The 20,698-nt window shown below is 37.3% G+C and overlaps 11 protein-coding genes and 1 non-coding gene across 12 annotated transcripts; 5 read left to right on the forward strand and 7 right to left on the reverse strand.

Annotated features, from left to right (window-relative positions):
• Positions 1–361: 361 nt before the first annotated feature.
• VPS30 (beclin 1) lies at positions 362–1,855 on the forward strand (the record flags this gene model as incomplete). Its single annotated transcript, XM_003675479.1, has 1 exon — positions 362–1,855. The coding sequence occupies one exon, from the start codon at positions 362–364 to the stop codon at positions 1,853–1,855; it is 1,494 nt and encodes a 497-aa protein (XP_003675527.1).
• A 558-nt stretch (positions 1,856–2,413) lies between these two features.
• DBP1 (putative DEAD-box ATP-dependent RNA helicase DBP1) lies at positions 2,414–4,336 on the reverse strand (the record flags this gene model as incomplete). The annotated part of the gene is made up of 1 exon (XM_003675480.1): positions 2,414–4,336. The coding sequence occupies one exon, from the start codon at positions 4,334–4,336 to the stop codon at positions 2,414–2,416; it is 1,923 nt and encodes a 640-aa protein (XP_003675528.1).
• Positions 4,337–4,845: 509 nt separating this feature from the next.
• MRP51 (mitochondrial 37S ribosomal protein bS1m) lies at positions 4,846–5,913 on the forward strand (the record flags this gene model as incomplete). The annotated part of the gene is made up of 1 exon (XM_003675481.1): positions 4,846–5,913. The coding sequence occupies one exon, from the start codon at positions 4,846–4,848 to the stop codon at positions 5,911–5,913; it is 1,068 nt and encodes a 355-aa protein (XP_003675529.1).
• Positions 5,914–6,076: 163 nt separating this feature from the next.
• Positions 6,077–6,907, reverse strand: IDI1 (isopentenyl-diphosphate delta-isomerase IDI1; the record flags this gene model as incomplete). The annotated part of the gene is made up of 1 exon (XM_003675482.1): positions 6,077–6,907. The coding sequence occupies one exon, from the start codon at positions 6,905–6,907 to the stop codon at positions 6,077–6,079; it is 831 nt and encodes a 276-aa protein (XP_003675530.1).
• Positions 6,908–7,260: 353 nt separating this feature from the next.
• Positions 7,261–8,364, reverse strand: NCAS0C01750 (uncharacterized protein; the record flags this gene model as incomplete). Its single annotated transcript, XM_003675483.1, has 1 exon — positions 7,261–8,364. One exon carries the CDS (start codon positions 8,362–8,364, stop codon positions 7,261–7,263), a length of 1,104 nt encoding a protein of 367 aa, XP_003675531.1.
• Positions 8,365–8,908: 544 nt separating this feature from the next.
• HOS3 (histone deacetylase) lies at positions 8,909–11,011 on the forward strand (the record flags this gene model as incomplete). The annotated part of the gene is made up of 1 exon (XM_003675484.1): positions 8,909–11,011. One exon carries the CDS (start codon positions 8,909–8,911, stop codon positions 11,009–11,011), a length of 2,103 nt encoding a protein of 700 aa, XP_003675532.1.
• Positions 11,012–11,314: 303 nt separating this feature from the next.
• On the reverse strand, positions 11,315–14,806 carry BEM3 (GTPase-activating protein BEM3; the record flags this gene model as incomplete). Its single annotated transcript, XM_003675485.1, has 1 exon — positions 11,315–14,806. The coding sequence occupies one exon, from the start codon at positions 14,804–14,806 to the stop codon at positions 11,315–11,317; it is 3,492 nt and encodes a 1,163-aa protein (XP_003675533.1).
• Positions 14,807–15,350: 544 nt separating this feature from the next.
• On the forward strand, positions 15,351–16,079 carry TOA1 (transcription initiation factor IIA large subunit; the record flags this gene model as incomplete). Its single annotated transcript, XM_003675486.1, has 1 exon — positions 15,351–16,079. The coding sequence occupies one exon, from the start codon at positions 15,351–15,353 to the stop codon at positions 16,077–16,079; it is 729 nt and encodes a 242-aa protein (XP_003675534.1).
• Positions 16,080–16,205: 126 nt separating this feature from the next.
• Positions 16,206–17,363, reverse strand: NCAS0C01790 (glyoxylate reductase; the record flags this gene model as incomplete). The annotated part of the gene is made up of 1 exon (XM_003675487.1): positions 16,206–17,363. The coding sequence occupies one exon, from the start codon at positions 17,361–17,363 to the stop codon at positions 16,206–16,208; it is 1,158 nt and encodes a 385-aa protein (XP_003675535.1).
• Positions 17,364–17,555: 192 nt separating this feature from the next.
• PEX25 (Pex25p) lies at positions 17,556–18,683 on the reverse strand (the record flags this gene model as incomplete). Its single annotated transcript, XM_003675488.1, has 1 exon — positions 17,556–18,683. One exon carries the CDS (start codon positions 18,681–18,683, stop codon positions 17,556–17,558), a length of 1,128 nt encoding a protein of 375 aa, XP_003675536.1.
• A 231-nt stretch (positions 18,684–18,914) lies between these two features.
• Positions 18,915–18,986, reverse strand: NCAS0Ctrna1M. The gene has a single exon. It is a non-coding gene; the product is annotated as a tRNA-Met (tRNA).
• A 690-nt stretch (positions 18,987–19,676) lies between these two features.
• On the forward strand, positions 19,677–20,675 carry CAR1 (arginase; the record flags this gene model as incomplete). The annotated part of the gene is made up of 1 exon (XM_003675489.1): positions 19,677–20,675. One exon carries the CDS (start codon positions 19,677–19,679, stop codon positions 20,673–20,675), a length of 999 nt encoding a protein of 332 aa, XP_003675537.1.
• Positions 20,676–20,698: the final 23 nt, after the last annotated feature.

Genomic DNA, 20,698 nt, shown 5'->3' on the forward strand with positions numbered 1-20,698 from the left:
TATCATATCACATATGATCGTACATCTTCCAGCGCATTAATTCACGAAGTCATTCACACCATTATGTTGCAACCTGTGCCTCCCACGTGCGGCAATGTTTAATTAACAATAATAGATTAAAATAATGCGTAATTCAATTCAGAAGGTGCGACAATAACTAGAATGGTTTGAACACAATGGCAAAAAAAGAAGGTTCCCATATTTCAATTCTTATTATATTATTTGTATGTATTCATCTCATATCATGTCACTAACTGCTGATTACGTAAGCCGATGTCAATATAATCTCAATCTCAATGAAATATAAAAGGTACTACTTCATTGCAACAATTTGAAGCATTGGCTAGTAAGCAATCAAGGCATGTCTACTCCTAAGCAACCCATACGATGTCAAAACTGTCAATTACCACTTCAAATCGATGGTTCCTTACTGGACCTTAGTCTCACACAGCAGAATACCCTACTAGATTCCCTTGCCAATGAGACCTCCATTAACGACACACATTTAATCTCCCCAATCCCAAAAGATCGTCTTCAAAATTTACAAAACGTAAAACCAGCATCTCAATTGGATTTAAAACCTAACAATCAAGAATCATACATTTTCCTAAAACAATCCAAACTACCAACAGAATCTCAGGATCAAGAAGATTTGCAACCGTCTTCACAGGGAGTCTCTAAGACGTTATCCACCCAAACGAGTGTTCTCTCAAATATATTTAATATCTTATCAGGGAGAAATAAGATTGATTATCCTGTTTGCCAAGATTGTTGTAATTTACTGATACAAGATTTGAAGAATCAATACGATTCCGCAATCAAGGAAAGGGATACCTACATGGGTTTCTTGAAGAAATTGGAGGCACAAAAAGAGCAACAACAACAAAATGAAGGTGTGCTTACTGATAAAGATGACTCAGACTCCTTGATAGCGGTCGAAGATCTACAAAGAGAAAAGAGTTCATTATTTCAAGACTTATTAAAACTGGAGAAGGAAGATGAGGAATTAGATGAACAAATCAAGGATTTGGAGCTGAAACTTGAGCAGAAGAAAAATAATGAAATGGAGATGATTGAAAGAGATAATTTGACCCATTTGGATCATATTAACTTTTTGAAGGAAACACAATCTTTGAAAAATCAATATAATAGGGCTCTTAATGACCTTGACCAATTGAGAAAGATTAATATATATGATGAAACTTTCAAAATTGCACATAACGGTCCATTTGCTACCATAAATGGATTGAGAATTGGCGGGTTTGACGACTTGAAGGTATCTTGGAAGGAAATTAATGCTGGGATAGGCCATGTTGTATTGTTGCTCGCTACCATAGTAACACAATTAAATTGTTCCATTAATGGATATAGATTAAGACCTATGGGTTCCTTCTCAAAGATCTTAAAATATAACACCGATTCACAGGATTGGATAACATTTGAAGCATTTCATGACGAGAAATTTAAAATCGGTAAACTTTTGCATAAGGAAACTGAACTCGATAGGGCCTTGGAAAGTTTACTGGAAATTATTCAACAGATGGCCATATCCATTTCAACTGGTCCTAGAAGAACCTCTACTCATGAAGAAATTCCATTGAATGTGGTGACAAGCCATCAGACTAGAAAATCATTAACTGATAATGAAAACGAAAATAGAGACTTGGTTAATTCAGCAAATGAAATTGAATTGCCTTATATAATGCATAAGGATAAGATAAATGGAATATCAGTTAAATTATTTGGTGCTGACCCAAATCTAGAATGGACTACCGCTATGAAATTTTTATTAACCAACGTGAAATGGCTATTAGCCTATTCATCCAGTCAATTAATATCATCCAGTCGTATATAAAATTCAACTAAATACTCATTTCTATTGAAGAAAGATAAATAAAAATTTATTATACTATAATGCATTATATCTAAAATCGTGGAAATATGTATAGATCAAAAAATAAAAATAAAACGAATATATATATAGAAGCTCTCTTAGGCAGAGGGCGCTTTTAATCAAAAAAGAGAAGACATTAATATCTACCCTTCTTCAATTAGTAATCAAATAATGCACTACCTTCAAAGGATGAAAGTAGTACGCTTTATCTCATTTCTACTATTAATCGAAAACTTTTTGAGCGAGCAAAACGGGTAAAGCTTCTATTCAATCAGTTTGGGACAGATGAGAAACAAAAATATCGGGACTTTCTGACAACAGTGATAATTGCCACTCTATAACACAACAACTGTATAACACTATAATAGACCCCATTAAGGAAAAAAAACAGCAGACGAAAGGAAAAAAATTGATGGTAAAAATGAATGTACCAAGCAGCAAATGGGGAATTAAAAGTAAAAAGGAAAAGAAAAACAAATAGATGAAGAAAAAAGCAGAAAGTAGAAGGAAAAACTGTCATTACCACCAGGATGCGTTACCTGATGATTTATAACTAGAACCGCTGCCAAAGCTATTATTCCAGCCGTCATTATTACCTCCTCTATAACCGCCACCACTGGAAGAGCCCCATGATGAATTACTTCCACCACCTCTGGAGCTACCGAACGAGCCATTACCATGCTTACGGAAATCTCTATTACTGTGAGAACGATTACCACCGTACCCACCACCTCTACCTCCTCTACTTCTACCACCTTCATTGGCGATATCATTCAAAAAGGATGGGATTTCTTGATTAGCTTCACTTAAAATATCGATCAAACCTCTGACAACATTTTGGTTTCCTCTATTAAAGAAAGAAGTGGCAACACCGGTGTTCCCAGCACGACCAGTTCTACCAATTCTATGCACGTAGTCATCAATGTCACCTGGCAAATCAAAATTAATAACATGTGTCACATTAGGGATATCTAAACCTCTTGCAGCGACTGCGGTGGCGACTAATATAGTAGCTGTACCAGCTCTAAATGCAGAAAGTGCACGCTCACGTTCTTGTTGTGTACGATCCCCATGGATTGCTGTTGCCTTAAAATTTTGCATAATTAAGAAATCAGTCAATTGATCTGCCATTCTCTTGGTTTCCACAAATATTAATGTCAACCCATCTGTTGTAGCAGCCAATAAATCTAATAAGGCTGAGTATTTATCTTGGTCTTCCACATATAAGATTACTTGTGTAATATTCTCAGAGGTGGAGCCGACTCTACCGACTGATAAGAAAATATAATCATTTAAGAAATCACGAGCCAATTGTTGTATATCAACTGGGAACGTTGCGGAAAACATAAGTGTTTGTCTATCACCAACTTGCGGCATGTCACTACCTTCCACAATTTGCCTGATTTGAGGTTCAAACCCCATATCCAACATTCTATCAGCTTCATCTAAAACTAAATACCTGATGTTTGCTAACGAGATCTTACCCCTATCGATCAAATCAGTTAAACGACCAGGTGTTGCGACTAATAAATCACAACCATGATCAACCTCTCTCATTTGATTACCAATGGGAGCACCACCGTACACAACACATGGTCTAACCCAAGATCTATAAGTAAATTTCTTTGCCTCATCAAAAATCTGAGTAGCCAGTTCTCTTGTTGGTGCTAGGATCAAAGCGGTTGGATAACCCTTCTTCGAGTAGAAATTACGGCCTTGTTCAGGCGTTTTGCTTGGACCAGTCTTGAATGATTCTGAAAGAACAGGAAATAAGAACCCACCTGTCTTACCAGAACCGGTTTGTGCACAGGCCATTAAATCTCTACCATTTTCCACGATAGGGACCGAGTACTTTTGCACTGGTGTAGGCTTAGTAAATCTTGCTAATTTAATATTTTCTAACAACAACTCATCTAATTGTGGAGCACTGAATTCAGTAATTGGTTCTGGGACATTATTACCGGTAGCTTCAACAGGGATATCGTCATAATTATCAAAATTGATACCCGAAGACAAGACATGTGGATCATCAGCTTCACCGAATAGTTCTAATTCGATTCTTTCGTTTCTTGGACCAGGCACATGTTTCCCGTCCACCCATCTACTTCCACTACCTCCACCAAATCCACCACCTCTTCCATAGCTGCCCCCACCTCTTGAGTATCCGCCGCTGCCGCCGCCGCGACTGCTATTATTTCTAAAAAAACTACCGCCTTGACGTGATCCGCCACCACCGAAGAAGCTGCCGCCTCTCCTTTGGTTTCCATCACCAAATGATCTTTGATTGCCAGAGTTGTCACCAAATGATCTCTGACCACCACCACCTCTTGAACCGCCATTAGTACCACCTCTCATATGAGGAGGAACGTAACCGTGATGCTTATTGTCGGAATCTGCAGTACCGGAATTAAAATCCTGATATTGATTGCTTAAGTCAGTCATAACTGTTTGTTCTTGTATCACTTAGTATAATTCAGTTGAATAACCTCTGTTATATAACTTTTATTTGGTTCTTGAGTGGCAAAAAGTGGTAGTTAATTCCACTGTTCCCTTTAATTTGCCCCTTCCTTTCACTTTTATACTCTCGGTCTTTTTTCAACCCTAAGAGGGCAATCGTCAAATTAGGGTTAGTTTTCAGAGATATTCACACTTCGAGGCCATAATTCATAACTATTTGACTATTTAGTTAATTCGCATAACATACCTTCCCCCCTCAACATCCACAAGCAAAGCATAGGCTCCAATTTAGACTGTGGATGCCAGCTTAGCGAAAAAAGACGTTTCTTACTGGACATTATTGACGGTTCTTTTGTTTAGGAATTTGCAACCGGGTAACAAAATTTGATCTTAGTAGGAGTACTTTTAAAAGAACCAAAAGAAGGTATTTCATTAAATTGAAACTACTACTATGAACCAAAACACAAGCACGTTCTTGATAGGCACCCATCACTATGTCACAAGTGAACTCCCAATCTTATTCAAGGATATCCAATCTTCTAAGGAGCACAAGAGTGGCGCAAGTACCCAAGAACAACAAACCATTGAACCCTATCGGACATAAGTATTTCCCAACACATCAAATCATAGAGACCAAACCATCGTCACATCATCGTCAAGAATGGGGGTTGAAATCATCTATCCCATCGAAGATTAAATCTAGGTATTTGGTGTTCAACGATATGGATACTCTGGAAAGACTAACTACATTTGAACCTCATGGCGCGTCACAATGGAATCGTATTAGATTTAAAGAAATGAATTTGGCTCCGACTTACAATATGGGGAAATTGAACCCTTTATTTGGTAATGAGTCTGTGGTTCATGATCAAGCATATACATTGTCCTCTTTACTGAATATTGATCCGGAATTGAATTCTAAGGGGAAAATAACAAAATTAAACTCTTTGAAGAAATTAAGAGCTGAATTTAAAAGTTGGCTCCTGGAAAGGGACCCTGAGGCCTTGAAGAATAAAAAATTCTCTGCTAAAGAAATGCAATCTAATGTGACTGATTTTTTAAATGAGAGAGCATCTTCTAGTGGTCAAATAAATAATCATTCTCAAAAAATGATTGGTTCTGGAGGATTATCGTATGCACTACCGGGAAAATTGAAAACTTCTCCAAGAGGCGTGGTTTCAAAGACAATAGTTCCTGGAAGATGTTTGAATTTGAATAATGATAGTAAGTATACAGTTGCTGTGGGTGGGTTTGTTACCACTGCGCTCGGTGATAAATTAAAGAATCAAAATAAGAATATGGATTCATCTATTAGAGAAAATGTTTACCCAATGGAAGTTCAAGAGGCATCCATAGATCCTAATGGGAGAGTTAATATCAAGACAGATATTATTCTGTCGCATAATCAAAGTACTATCATGGAAATTAAGAGTAAGACGGAATATCAAATGAATCCACTTTGGAAAAAGGAACGTCGCTCTAGTAGCAGAATGGTTTCAGATAATGCTAAACAGGCAGCCGATTTACTAGAAATGATTATGAAAGGGAAGGACCAGAAATGAGCATTAGAAAAACATAACAACAAAACGTCTTGTATAAAGAACAGTATATATAATATCCAACAAACAAAATTTAATTAATTATTCTATAACTTATTTTAATGACATTTGATGAATATTTATGGATATAAGCATATTAAATATTAGTCCTCAAAGACTATGTGCCTTACAGCATTCTATGTATCTTTTGATCATTTTCTACACTTGATAAATCATTCAACTTGGCCCACCATTCAAAAAGGTAACTGTTGCAAATAATCTTGAACCAAGGTGTGAATTGTAAATTTGGGTCATCGAACATTTCCTTCAATCGTGTTTGTGTTACCCATTTGAAAGCTCTCATTTCATTCAAATTTGGTTCCACGGTCAATTCTTCACCAGAATTGACTTTGTAAAACAATATATAATCAATTTCATGTTCACCCCATGGTGGATTACTTGGAGCCATATAATGAATTCTATTTAAAAAATGGAATGTACCCTTTGATCTTGTTTCATCCTCAGGAATCCCCAATTCGTGTTCCAATTTTCTAACAGCAGCCACCTTTGCACCTTGGACCTTATCTGACAATTGACCACTCAACCCAAGTTCGTCATCGATACATAATGGATGAGAACAACAAGTATTTGTCCAAAGATTGGGGAAAGTAATCTTCTCGGAGGCACGTTGTTGTAATAGTAATTCACCCCTTTCATTAAACAGAAACACGGAGAAGGCTCTATGTAACAAACCTAGTTCAATGTTATTCATTATGTGGCACAATTTCTTGGTTCCAGCACCGATTGCATTGTCATTCCAATCTAATACGATACAATTTTCATTCATCAATTTAATCTGTTCTTCATCGTGTCCTGAAAAGACAGCATCCTTAGAATTCTCGTTAGAAGATTCGCTGGATTTAGAATTTGGTCTCTTTTGCAAAGGGATGATCTCAGGAAATTTATCTAGAATGTCATTAGCTGACAGATGCTCGACCAATTTGGCATATTCGGACATTTCTCTTCGTTAAAATCTTTGTGGTAGTCAAATAGCACAGACAGAAGAGTTACCAGTCAATTCAATTCACCGTTAGCCTCTCCTATATATATATGAATCGACAATACAGAAGATGCATTATCTATTGATAACGCTACAAAGGAATGTAACGGAGCTAAGAGCTAACAACTGCCACGATTATTTCATTGAAGAATGAAATCCAATGTGACATGTTTACGTAATCTATGCATTTAAACGAGCAACCCAAACCCTAACACACAACCCTAGATAACCCTAGGATATACGGATTCTCAGCGGCTAAATAACAAACTTCATATATAGATATGTATGATACGGAGGATTGCATGCAAACCTCATATAATAAAAGGTGCATTGATGTCTATTTGGTGTGAAGAGGATAATTGCGGTCTTTGTGAATATCTGTTCATCAATGCCTGTCGTATATTCTGTAACAGAGAAATGTATGTTTGTTGGGGCTGGAAAGTCATCACCTTGATAAATGCATGGGACATGGCGCCAATATTTTGTCCATCTTCAAACGTATCTGCTGATGTTTGGTTATCTTTCGACCCAGATAACATAATCACATCTGCTGGTGAGAACTTCATCTGTATGACACGTTCACGATCATAACCGTTCCCATTGATGAACCTATTTTGTACTGTGTTGGCTAGTGATGATAAAGATCCCATCAAATCGGAACCGTTCCCCGTAGCGTATGCCATTGCTGCTTGCATCCCAGTACCTCCTATATCCTTGAGCATACTAGGTTCCTTAATAACTCCTTTAGTTGAATAAGTAAATGGCAAATCTAACACAGTTCCGGAATGACATGAATCAAATAGAGCTGTTAGTCTGACACCTTGCATTAGGGGTCTGACCATGATATCGTGCATTAAATCATCTACAATAAAACCTTGTGTTTCGAAATCAACAGGATAGATAACATCATCCATGCCATCCGCTTCATCACCATCCAAATCAGGGGTTTGACCACCATGACCAGAATAATGTAAAAAAAGATGGTCACCTGGTTGCACATCTTTCACCAACCAACTCATGGCCCTTAACATGTTATATTTTGTCGGAATGCAAACCGGATTTGGCTGATCATCTGTCAAGATAACAATGTCGTCTTGAGAATACCCGCATCTTTGCGTCAAGAAACCAAGCATATTATTGACATCATTGATGCAACCACTGAGTTGACTTCTTGATCCAATATAATTGATACCTATAAGCAACGCTTTACGTTTACCATATATCGGTTGGTCCCAATAAGGTTGCGGTGCTGGTGTTTCCGTGTACTGTGGATTATAATATCCAGTCACATGAGGAGGAGGAGGTGCAGGATATCCATATTGATCGACGTATCCGTATGGTACAGGAGGGGCCTGTGGAGGGTATTGGTTATAACTGGGGCCACTGTATGTATACTGTTGTCCGTTTGGATACATTGCTCCTATCAAACATTAATACGGTCACTTACTTCAACCTGCTAAACTACTTACTTTAAACCCAGTTGTATCTTATGATATGAGGTGTTCTTTCTCAAGTCATCGCTAAGCCTAGTTAACGTTGTAATTTTCTCGAGATCGAGCCTTGATTAGAGGGGAACAAAGCTTGTGCTTGAAAAGACTTCCAGGTTTGAAAGCAAAATAATATATATTTCTACGAGTAAATGGTAGCAAGATACATAATCCATACCATTACATTGAATGTGATTCTTCTTGTTGGAAAAGACTAGTTTCACCATGGAACGTTATCTGTCAGGGTTTGTCCCGATCTGGAAAACCATAAACATGATAAATTTGAAAATAATAAAAATGTAAAAATAAACATTCGCTACGTAGTCTTATTTAACAATTAATTATCAGATACAGTCTCATATCTGGTTGTTTATAAGCATATTAATTACTAGTCAACCTCAAACCTATTAGATAAGGTTTGTTGACTTTCGAAACAAAACATTACAGATAAGTTAAATATTGAAGTCAAGTCATGTCACAACAAGACCCCTTAGAGAAATTTTATAAACAGTTTCAATCATTTGTCCAAAATAATCCAAATGTCATCTCAGCAGCTCGTGCAGCATCACAAATACCTGAATCGGCAAAGGCAGTCATAGTTCTTTCTCCATACTCACTTCAACATACTTTCCCTAGAGAATGGGTTTCCAAATCATATAGGAAAACTATTGTAGAGAGACCAGAACGTTTATTAGCAAGCTCCATGGGGATTGCGGCTGCTATAACCATGTATCCTGCGTTATTTACATTGAAATCCTCGAACCAGAGAATGGGTTCCATCATGTCGCCTCATGTTTACAAAGTTCATGGGAAGGAATGGCCAAAAGAGGTAATCCAATTGTGTAAAGAGGCAGATGAAAAGCTAGCAAAGGGTGAAATAGAAGTGCCAGAATCATGGAATGCAGGTGATATCTATTTAAGTTCCAAGACAATCCAAGCATTACAGGGGACCATTGGTGCATTAGAAACAGGGGTGGATTCTATCTTTAAAGGTCCCTCAGCTGACCATATAAGCAATAGAGCATTTGTAGCTATACGACCACCGGGACATCATTGTCATTTTGCTACACCTTCAGGGTTTTGCTTGCTAAATAATGCACATGTTGCCATCGAATATGCCGCTGATACATACGGCGTCACACATGTGGCTGTCTTAGATTTTGATCTACATCATGGTGATGGGACACAAGACCTTTGTTGGAAACGTGCAGGTTTTAAGCCGGATGAAGATATAAATCCAAAGGAAGGTGAATATGATGATTTTGGGAAGAAGTTTGCTGAGTTCCCTAAAGTTGGATATTTCTCAATGCATGACATCAATTCGTTCCCAACTGAATCTGGGTTTGCTACCAAGGAAAATATTAAGAACGCTTCTACATGTTTAATGAACTCTCATGATCTAAATATATGGAATATCCATATGTCCAATTGGAATAATGAGGAAGAATTTGTGAAGCTATATCGATCTAAATATAGAGTATTATTTGCCAAGGCAGATGAATACTTCAAAACAGCTAAATTAGAGATGGCAGCTCTAGGAAGACCTTTCAAAGGGATGGTACTTATTAGTGCTGGTTTTGATGCGTCTGAGTTTGAACAGACGACTATGCAAAGACATGGTAGCAATGTTCCTACTGAGTTTTACACAATGTTTACTAAAGATGCACTTAAATTGGCCCAAATGCATTGCCAAGGAAAGGTACTATCATTAATGGAAGGTGGTTATTCTGACAAGGCAATCACGTCTGGTGTTTTTGCCCACTTGATCGGGTTACAAAACCAAGATTGGATTAAGGAATGGGGATCTGAACATGTTATAAAGGAAATAGTTCGTGGGTGCAAGCCAGCATGGAAACCATACAAAACCAAGAGATCCAAAGATGTAATAAGAATCTGGGCAGAAGAAGTCATACGATTAGGTAGAGCAATGATCCCAGAATTTGAAGATGTCCTATTTAAGACGGCAAAGATAAAAACAGAAGTACTTGACAACGGACCCACTATTGCTCAGAGAGTTACTAGGCAATATGCACGTACACACTCACCAGAAAGGGAATTTTCCAAGACTGAAGTAGACGCATATCAGAAAAGATCAAATGATCTTAAGAGAAAGGAACATAGACAAATGCAATTAGGTGCCGTAACTGCATCTAAAGCGGAGAGTGTTCCATTTATTCAACAGGACTTATCGAGTGGAGATGAGGATGAAGATGAAGATTATGTTTATGACGAAGAATTAAATAAAACTTTTAATCGTACTGTGGAAGATATTTCCATTGATGATATCTCCAGGCATTTGGAAACATTGGAAATCACTCAATCAGAGGATATGGAGACACCACAGGAAGGATCAAATAGAAGACACTCGCAACATCGAAGCCATAACGTAGACCAACGTCAACCTCGTCGTCTACAAAGCAATGGAATGTATAAAATCCCATCAAGTACCACCACCCAGCATCTAAAGAGTGGCCGAAATTCCAATGTTCCTACGTATGAAGATAGCGATATATCCATGGTATCTCATATATCGACGACAAGAAAACATACTACTCGAAGTGGAGCTCGGTGGTAGTTTGGAAAAGTTATTCAATTGGACTCTATAAGATAATATGCATTTTTATATTTAATAACAATAATAATTTAAATACCGTTTCTCTTTCTCTCTGACCATCGTGCACTCGTGTTCAAGATGTACACACTTGGTTCTTTTTCTTGAATAGTGGCTGATCTTTATTTTTTTGTGTTAGTTGCTTTGGGGCAGCAATTTAATTCCTTCTATAGAAATTACAATGATGATATTAATTAAACATTATATAATACAATAGATGACTCTCAGTATATCTCATTTTTTAATTTAACATGAAGCGAGTGGTTCTTATACATGAGGAATATGGATATCTAGTTTTTCTCTTTTGCTTTCAGGAACAGGATCTGCTCCTTGGAAAATGCATGCAAAATCAACGATAAATGGCTGTAACATTGTAATAGGAATGTTTAGAGTTGGCGAAAAAACAATGCACAGATTTCTCAGATTCATTTTATTGACTTTACTATTATCATTAATTCTCAACAAAAGTTCAAATAAAGCATACATCAATGAAAAGTTCAATCTTGGTATTCCTCCATTTGAGACCAGTTCCCTTATTTCCAACGCAGCACTTACAGGATTGTCATGATTATTGTCTATTATTTTTTTTATCGAAACGAATTGGTCATCACCAAATATCATATGAGGTAATTTTCTTAGATATAATTTCAATAGACCGCTTACAGTGTTAACGCTAATCAGGGTAGATACTTCAGGTCCGTTTGGATCAGCAATGTTCTTATTATAATGACACAAGTCAACATCGTGGTTCTCATTAAAACTTTCCTCTAATGTCTTTATCAATGTGCTAGACCCGCTTAATCTAAATATACCTTCTTCTCTGATCCCATGATTTTTATATAGATATTCCAGACATCGATACACAACACTTGGAATTTGATACTTCCCTTGATATGTATGTGAACTTAACTTGACAGCATCTTCGATCGATGAACCAAATACTAAGGATGCAGAATATGGAGTAGATCTTGTATTAGGTGCAGTCGTTATAGGTACATTGTATGCTGGGAACGATTTTGTTAAATCCACACCTGGTCCAAAAGGTCGATTGGGTGATCTTTTACTCGAATCATTGGATGTTACAGTCTCCAAGTCAATATTATTGTTTGGAATAGTTAAAGTATTATTAGAGGTCGCATTTGCTGTCGTTAATTTTTTGAATGGAAATAAACTTCTCATTTTGTTTCGCTTTGTTTCTTTATCGTCATCCAAGGCTTCAGCAGGTTGGTCGTAAGGTGAGGATTGTTGGCTATCATTTACACTAGGATCATTTGAACTCGAATTTGTATCCAAAGTTAAATCAGTTACGTAAGTTTGGTCGATTGAAGCAGTAGATAATCGTTTCTCTCCAACATTGATAGAATACGATTTATCTAAAAACTGACTAATGGCCCCAATCCACACTTCCCTTTCTCTCGGAGTTTCTGTACACAGAAAATACTTTGTATTAGAAGATAACCCGCTCTTCTTATGTTCATTAATGAGGAATCCATTCTTGGTTCCATGTCTATCATCTGGTAAGTTTGGTAAAAGCTCCATAGTGGCTTGCTTTAATTTAATAGTTTCAAATAATTGTCCTTTGTTATAAAATTGTAATGAATCTTCTGTCAATATGGCGTGCCTAATTTTCCAACTGTTTGCATTAGATAAAGTTTTTGGCTTCCTAATTAGCAAGTGGCCCTCCTTTACAGTATCATCAACATCAATTGGATTCATAACTGTATCAGTACTAATGAATTGTGCAATCTTCAAGACAATATTTGGCGGAAAATTATTGATAGAGTTGAATATGCTTTCGAAATAACTATTTAAGATCTCCCTTCTTTGATCAATCTTTATCGGCAAATTTGAGTTGAACATGTGCTTATCAGGTATAGTGGGCATTGTGCTTCTATTATTACTATTAGAATGTGATTTCAAATAGACATCTAGTTCTTTCACTCTTTGTAAGGTCTTGGAAAATTTAAACATTTCCTTATTAGAATTCTTGTCTATTATGCTGAAAAGAATGAAATTTTCTTCCGGATTGGATAAATCATGTAACTGAGTATTTTCATTATACAAAGTGCTCACCACTTCAATATTAACTGTAGATAATTCAGAAGGCTGTACGAACAGTGGGATATCAGAAACCAGGTTGTTGAGGGTTTCCGGATTTGATGTCTTTGCTAAGTCAGCAGATCTTTGTTTAGTTAGCAATGGTGATTGTTCGGAGGTATATTCTGTATTAGGGGATGTAAGAGTTTCTTTTGAGTCTTTCCCTCTTAGATGCAAATCTGTCAAAATCTCATTTACCACATTATTTTTCATCAATGAAGTTGGAGCAGGCGATTGAGTATGAACAGATTCTTGCACAGGTTCAGCTGACGGTTGGTTCATATTTCTATTGAGTATGACAGGAGAGCCAAGCTGGTTCGAAGTTGGGGTAGATATATTAACAGGTGGGTTAGGAAGAAATGCAGAGGTCAAAGAATGAGGAGAAAAAGATACCTCTTCAGGTGGCCCATTATTTATTGGTTTCCTTTGGATAATCTCTTCGTCCTCTTCATTCTCTTCTTCTTCTTCTTCTTCACCGAAGGAATTATCTAGTAATTGTGAGAAATTTGTTAATTTTTCCTTTGACCCTGGTGAAAAATCCATATCTTTCCTAGCTACGTTCCTATTCTTATCTCCAATAGATGCTCTTCTATTTAAGTGAGCCAATGGACTATCTATTGCACTATTACCATTTGAAGACATTTTTGATGGAGATTTCAACCCAATATGATTATTATGTGAATTATAAGGATTCATATTACCTGAATGCTCTAATTCCATGTCTAGATGATTTGGTGGATTAGTAAAATCAGGTATATCATCAGATATCCCCATTTCTTGTTTCATTGGAGAATGGATATGATTATTGATAACCGAGGCCATTCTGTTTGAATGCTGAGGAGATGTCACTCGTTCTTGAAAAGGTGTCGCGTTCGATCTATTTGGTGATTTAATGGTGATTCTAGAAGTTGTATAGGTTACTGATGTAGCTGGACTTGCCATATTGTCTTTTTTATTATTGGATATTGCTGGACTCGCTAGTATTCTTGCCATAGTATGATTTGTACTCCCACTATGGGCAGATTTAGTTGATTTAGTGGAGGCATTAGAGACATGTCTAGGGGTATTAACTTGTTGTTTCGTGAAAGCGGAATCTTCTGTAGTTGTGTAATAGCTTCCAGAATCGGAAGTTGTCCTACTTGATAAAGTTTCCATTAGGTGAGTAGTAGCATTGGAAGGCTGCCTACTGGCTAAAAATGCAGAATTATTATTACTACTAATAGGTGCCTCATCAACCTGGACAGTATTTTGTGAGGGAGGTATTGGTATAGTTAAATTCTTGGACTTGCTTCTCCTATCTGTTGACCTTGGAGGTAAAACCAAATCTTTTTTTGTGACTTTTGAATCTCTTGACGTGATAGATGTTTGATCCAGCACAACATCGGAAGTAACGTCTTTATCAATACTGGAAACAGTGGATAATCGTTTATTTCTTAAATTTGAAATGGTCCTTTTTAAACCATCGATTTCATTTTCGTAATCTTCCAGTAACAATTTTAGTTTGACGTTTTCTTTAAATAATTCGTCATAAGAAGGCTTGTCATCATTTGTGGAACCCGTTCTTCTTTCAATGTACTCTATTTCCTTATCTTTCTGAGACCTATGATCATTATATTGCGCTAGAAGTTCCAGAGTAGACGATCCCGTTTGGTTTTCTGACATTGGTAACGGGTTATTTCCAATAGATACGAGAGGTTATCTCTAACTTATTACTTCCCTTAAATTATCAGTCAATTGTTAAGAAATATCTTAGCTACAACTGAGAATATATGCATCTATTATCTTAATTGATTAAAATTGTACATCGATTTTGCCTTGACATAGGAAAATCGATTTTGAAGATCATCGTAAACGGAGATTAATTACCCGGAATATTTATTTACAAGCCCTATTTAAGTAAAGTTAGGGCTACTATGGTAGGGCTTGCTTATAAGTCCTACTATTATTTTACCCGGATGAAGGCAGGGAAAGTTTTTCAAAATGAATAATACTTGTGAAAGTAGAACTATGTGTGGCAATATACTCATTGAGAGGAGGAACAGTCCATTCATAAGCAGGTGTTACTTCCACTATCTGTGCCTATTTGTCTAATTTAACCTAATTTACCGCAGGCCCCATCCAAAGAAGGAATAAAAAAGTACTACCTGCAATTATACCACGGAACTGTTAGGGGAAAACGAACCACACATAACAAGTAATTTTCGTAATGTCTAATCCAGAAGCCAGTAAAGTATATGAATTGATTGTAGATTCCGTCATTAATGAAGTGAGAGAAGATTTTGAGAATGCGGGGATTGACGAACAAACGTTACAAGATTTGAAAAGAGTATGGCAAACAAAATTGACCGAGACGAAAGTGACTAATTTCACTTGGGATGATGAATTATTACCTGATCTACAGCAACAGCAACAGCCACAGCCGGGACAAGAATTAACACAGAAGCAGATGCCCGAGCTTCCCTTAACTGTCAAGGCGGAGGATGATGGACAAAATCTTTTGATACCGGATTTAAATAATGGTCAAATACAAAATAATGATACTATACGAAATGGCATACAGGGTATCGAAGGAATTCCAGAGCCTAATACTGTCAACATGGAGATTAAAGAAGAAACAGAGTCGCACGAACAAGAACAGGATACTACTACTACAACGGAAACTTCGGATGAATTAAAATTACAAGCGAAGCAAGCCAAGAGAAGTGCTCTGTTAGATAATGATGAAGTTGGTTCAGAATTGGATGATTCAGATGATGATTATTTGATTTCAGAGGGAGAGGATGATGGACCTGATGAAAATTTAATGTTATGTCTATATGATAAAGTGACAAGAACAAAGGCAAGATGGAAGTGTAGTTTAAAAGATGGTATTGTAACAATCAATCATAAGGATTATTCATTCCAAAAGGCACAAGTGGAGGCAGAATGGGTTTAAGTTAATAGATAATGAAAAGATCTATTACCGCTTTTCTATATTGTATTTTATATATTTCAAATAATTACATCAATAAAAATGATAAAAATGGGAAGAATGTCAATTATAAAGAGAATATATTTTATATTAATATACTGGGAATTTACCATTACCTGAAAACACGAAAATGTCTTCAATGTTAGCTAATGTAATGTCAGTTTGTTTGGCAATCATATCTGCTACTGTGCTTCCGATATGTGGATAGGCGGTAACATCCCATCTTTGAATCAATTTTGGATTCACCATCTCTTCTTCATTTTTAAAAACGTCTAATCCTGCTGATGCAACTTTACCGGATTCTAAGGCCTCTAGTAAATCTTCCTCTTGAATGACGGAACCTCTCCCAACGTTTACAACCCTTACACCTTGTTTACACATGGAAAAGATCCTCTTATTAATAATATTTTCCGTTGATGGTCCACCGGGCAATGATAAAATGATAACATCAGCCTCTTTCCAAGTATGTGGGTTATCAAAATCCTCACAAAATCTAGCTTTATAACCTAGCGCCTTTGTAGAGATTGGACCAGATCTTTTGAAATAAATAATTTTCATATTGAATGCCAATTTCAATTTTCTACCAATATTTTGTCCAATGGATCCGAACCCCACAATCAGAGCAGTCTTCTTTTGAAGAGACTCCACTTTCTTACCTCCAATTTTAAAATTCTTACTATAATCTAATAATTGGTCTTCAACTTTACCCTTTTGCACTTGTAAGGGCATCTTTGAATCTTCTGAATTTGATAAGGAACCGCCAATATATTTCTTACAGTTTTTAATATCACCCACATGTTCATTTCGGAACCAGTGTTCCCAAAATGTTGTCATTCTAAAGCAACTAATAACCAAATTGACTGCAATTTCACTCACTTCTTCCGCCGCATGTGGTCCCAAATTACAGACCATAATGAGGTTATCTTGCATTAGATCCATATCTAAGAATTCACAACCTACCCAAGGCACGAAGAACGCAGTCATGGTGTATGGCATACAATCCACATATTTGTTTATGTCTCCAAAGACATCCAACAATTCTTCCGTAATCCATAGACCTTCCACTTCATTTTTTTCCAAATCAGCAATGAAATTTTCCAAAGTGGTGAGCTTATACTTATGAAATTCAATTGTTCTGGAAAGTTTCCTAAAATATTCAGTATGTATTGCCACTTCCCAGTGATCTCTGTAGGGAATAACCACTTTTGGTTGATCGGATCTTGGTAACTTGATTCTCTTGGTGCGCATTGTACTTGGTTTGTGTGTTTACTCCTAATTGGGGTAAAAATCATCATGTGACTAGGCGACTCTTTATATATTTCATTTTGTGTTTTTCGATTTTTTCGGAGTTTCTAGTGTGGCTGGGCAATGACAATCGAAAAGCAAAAAAAAATTGTTTTAATCTATCTAAGTTATTTGATGTGATGTATATACACAGTTTCAAGTGGACAATGTTTTCCTTGCATTCTTCCACAATTTGATCATACCAACAGCCCCAGAACATAGGGATAATGCGGTATATGTGCCTCTTGGTGTCTTTATATTGAATAAATCGGTGGAGTTAGCCAATAGATCAAAAGTGAGTCTTGTCAAATCCAAATAAACGATTTGTTTCTTCTCATTCAGTTCTTGTAATTTGGCATTTGTTTCCCTTTTCAAGAGGCTCCATTTTTCATTTATTTGTAAATCATTTAATAATTGTTTACCTATTTCTGATTCATTGTTATGGTATTGTGTGGATAAGTTCAAAGAATTTGATTTGATCTTTAATTGTACTTGCAATTGAATAATTTCTCTTTGTAAAGATTGTAACTGTACCCAATTTTGCTTCCATGATAATATGATGTCATATTGCCATGATATGGTTTCATTCCTAGTGACGAAATTGTAAAATTTGGGGTTTCTCTTGGAAGAGATCAATTTCAATTTGAAAAGCAAATCTATTTCATCAAATATCGTGTAATATAAATCGAGAGTCTCTTGTAGGGATTCTTCATTAAACCAAACTTGTTGATAATTTTTCCTGTTTGTGGACTTCAATTTCTCATAAAGTTGATACATCTTAAACGGCGATGAACCGAATCTCAACATGTACCTAAACGTACTCAAATGTGCAGTACTAAACGCCACATTTGAAGAAATATTAGTTAATACGGCCAACGTCATGACTCTAACGAATTTAACTGGATGAATGAGTAAATTCTTCCATACGAGTGGGTTCGAAAGTAAAAGAGCCCTTAAATTGTTCTTATCCTGTGCTATCCTTGCCGGATTCAATACCCATTGTTGGAACAATTCCAGTAGACATTTAATTATCTTTACGAATTTATCCTTCCCTGCCAATGAATTTATCAAATATTTCAAGATGTCGATGTTTTTAATTATCTTTAATTGTCGTTCCGTGGTTTCATCCTGCTTGATTCCTGAGACCGGTGTCGGGGACACTAAAGTCATTTCTGACTCATTTTTATCTCTTGGTGTGAGACCCATGGAGGAAGGTAAGAAGTTATTCTTTAATGTAGTTGGGTCCATCGAGATGTCTATGCTTGCTGGTTCGTCCAGGGACATGGTTTTGTTTTATTTATCTAAAATATTTGACTTTGTCGTTAGTGTGTTTCAGAAAGAGGGAGGAAAAAGAACAATGAATGACAGACGAATGGTTCATCGGTATATATATAAGAATTGAATGAATGAATATATGACTTCACATAATAATCCCATGGAAAACAAGAAATTCCGCGGGAAAAGCGAGACTTTAAGCCGAAGCCACGATAAAACAAAAAAGCCAGAAAAACAAATTAGCGCCGCTCGGTTTCGATCCGAGGACATCAGGGTTATGAGCCCTGCGCGCTTCCACTGCGCCACGGCGCTTGCTAATTGTGGGTTTTATTGGATAGAGTGTGCACTATTATGGGAGCATCAGGTCACGGGAGTTGTCAAGATAAAACTGTACTGCTACTGCTGTTTTGCACCGAATCACACCAGGCTAAGTTTGTAATGGCAGTAAGTAATCACGTTTATGTTGGAAACTGAGATTCTAAACTAGTGCGATGGTTTGGTATCTATTCAGCTGCTGTGAAGGCGCCTGATCTCCTCGGGCATTCACGAGAGTTGAATAGAATATAGGTAATATAGAACTATACAGTTGTTCGAGAACCTTGTTGTTACGAGAGTTTAACAGCATTTTACCGAGTAGTATCCATTCCAGATGTGTCCTCGGAAGGACAATCTGCTCCTCTCTCTCTTATGAGTGAGAAATTGAAACACCTCTCTTTAACTCACCCACCACATCGTGTTATACGACCCGACTTAAGAGCAAATTACGTTCCAACAACTAACCCATGTTGCTTGTTGTGATATTGTTTCTTTCCCATGTAGTTAGATAAGCGATTGCCCATCGCGTTCCATTGCCGTTAGCGTGAAGGGCGCGTCGACGTTAAGTGCAAGCCTCAGCGGCTAATCCGGTCGTTTTCAAAAGTATATAAACACCCATATTCTCCAATTTACCAACCCCAACTCCAACTCTCCCTCTCCTGTCCCAGCCGCTCAAACATACTGAAAATGACAAAGATCACTGCCACAACAACAATAGAACCATCTTACAAGCACTACCCCGCCAAGAAACTATCCATCATCGCAGCTCCCTTCTCCGGAGGCCAATCCAAACTGGGTGTCGAGAAGGGCCCCACTTTCATGCTCAAGCACGGTCTTCAACATCAATTAACCAATCTCGGATGGACCACCCAGGTGCAGCACCCATTCTCTCAAGAGGACTACTCCACTCGAGTGAAATCGGACACAAAGGATATGTTGGCCCATATCAAGAGACCACAGTTAGTAGGTGAAGCAGCACAATTAGTTTACGGAGCCGTCCAGGAGGCATTATCTCACAATGAATTCCCGCTAACTTTGGGAGGAGATCACTCAATCGCTATGGGGACCGTCTCCGCTACTGTTGAAAAATATCCCGACGTTGGTGTCCTCTGGATCGACGCTCACGCTGATATTAATACGTTGGACTCCACGGATTCAGGTAATTTGCACGGTTGTCCCGTGAGTTTCCTCATGGGGTTGAACAAGACGGGGAAATTGGAATGTCCACCCTCGTTACAATGGGTTCCTGCTAATTTAAAACCAGAAAAGATTGTATACATAGGTTTGAGAGATATCGATGCTACAGAGAAGGAAATTTTGAAAGAACAGGGGATCAATGCCTTTTCCATGTATCATGTGGATAAATTCGGAATTAACAAAGTCATTGAGATGGCTTTGATGTTATTACACCCGGAAACTGCCGGGGTGGGACCCATTATGTGTTCATATGACGTGGATGCATTGGATCCACTGTTTGTTCCAGCAACAGGGACCCCAGTGAGAGGTGGGTTGACTCTAAGGGAGGGATTGTTCTTAGTAGAACGTCTGGCTGAAACTGGGGATTTGGTCGGTTTGGATATCGTCGAGGTTAATCCAGATTTGGCTGCTCATGACGTGCATGTCTCAGATACCATTGCTGCAAGTTGCGCCATTGCAAGGTGTGCACTAGGTGAAACTTTGCTATAATCTATGATTGTAATTAATAAGTG

The sequence above is a fragment of the Naumovozyma castellii genome, chromosome 3 (assembly GCF_000237345.1).
Source record: "Naumovozyma castellii chromosome 3, complete genome".
NCBI lineage: Eukaryota > Fungi > Ascomycota > Saccharomycetes > Saccharomycetales > Saccharomycetaceae > Naumovozyma > Naumovozyma castellii.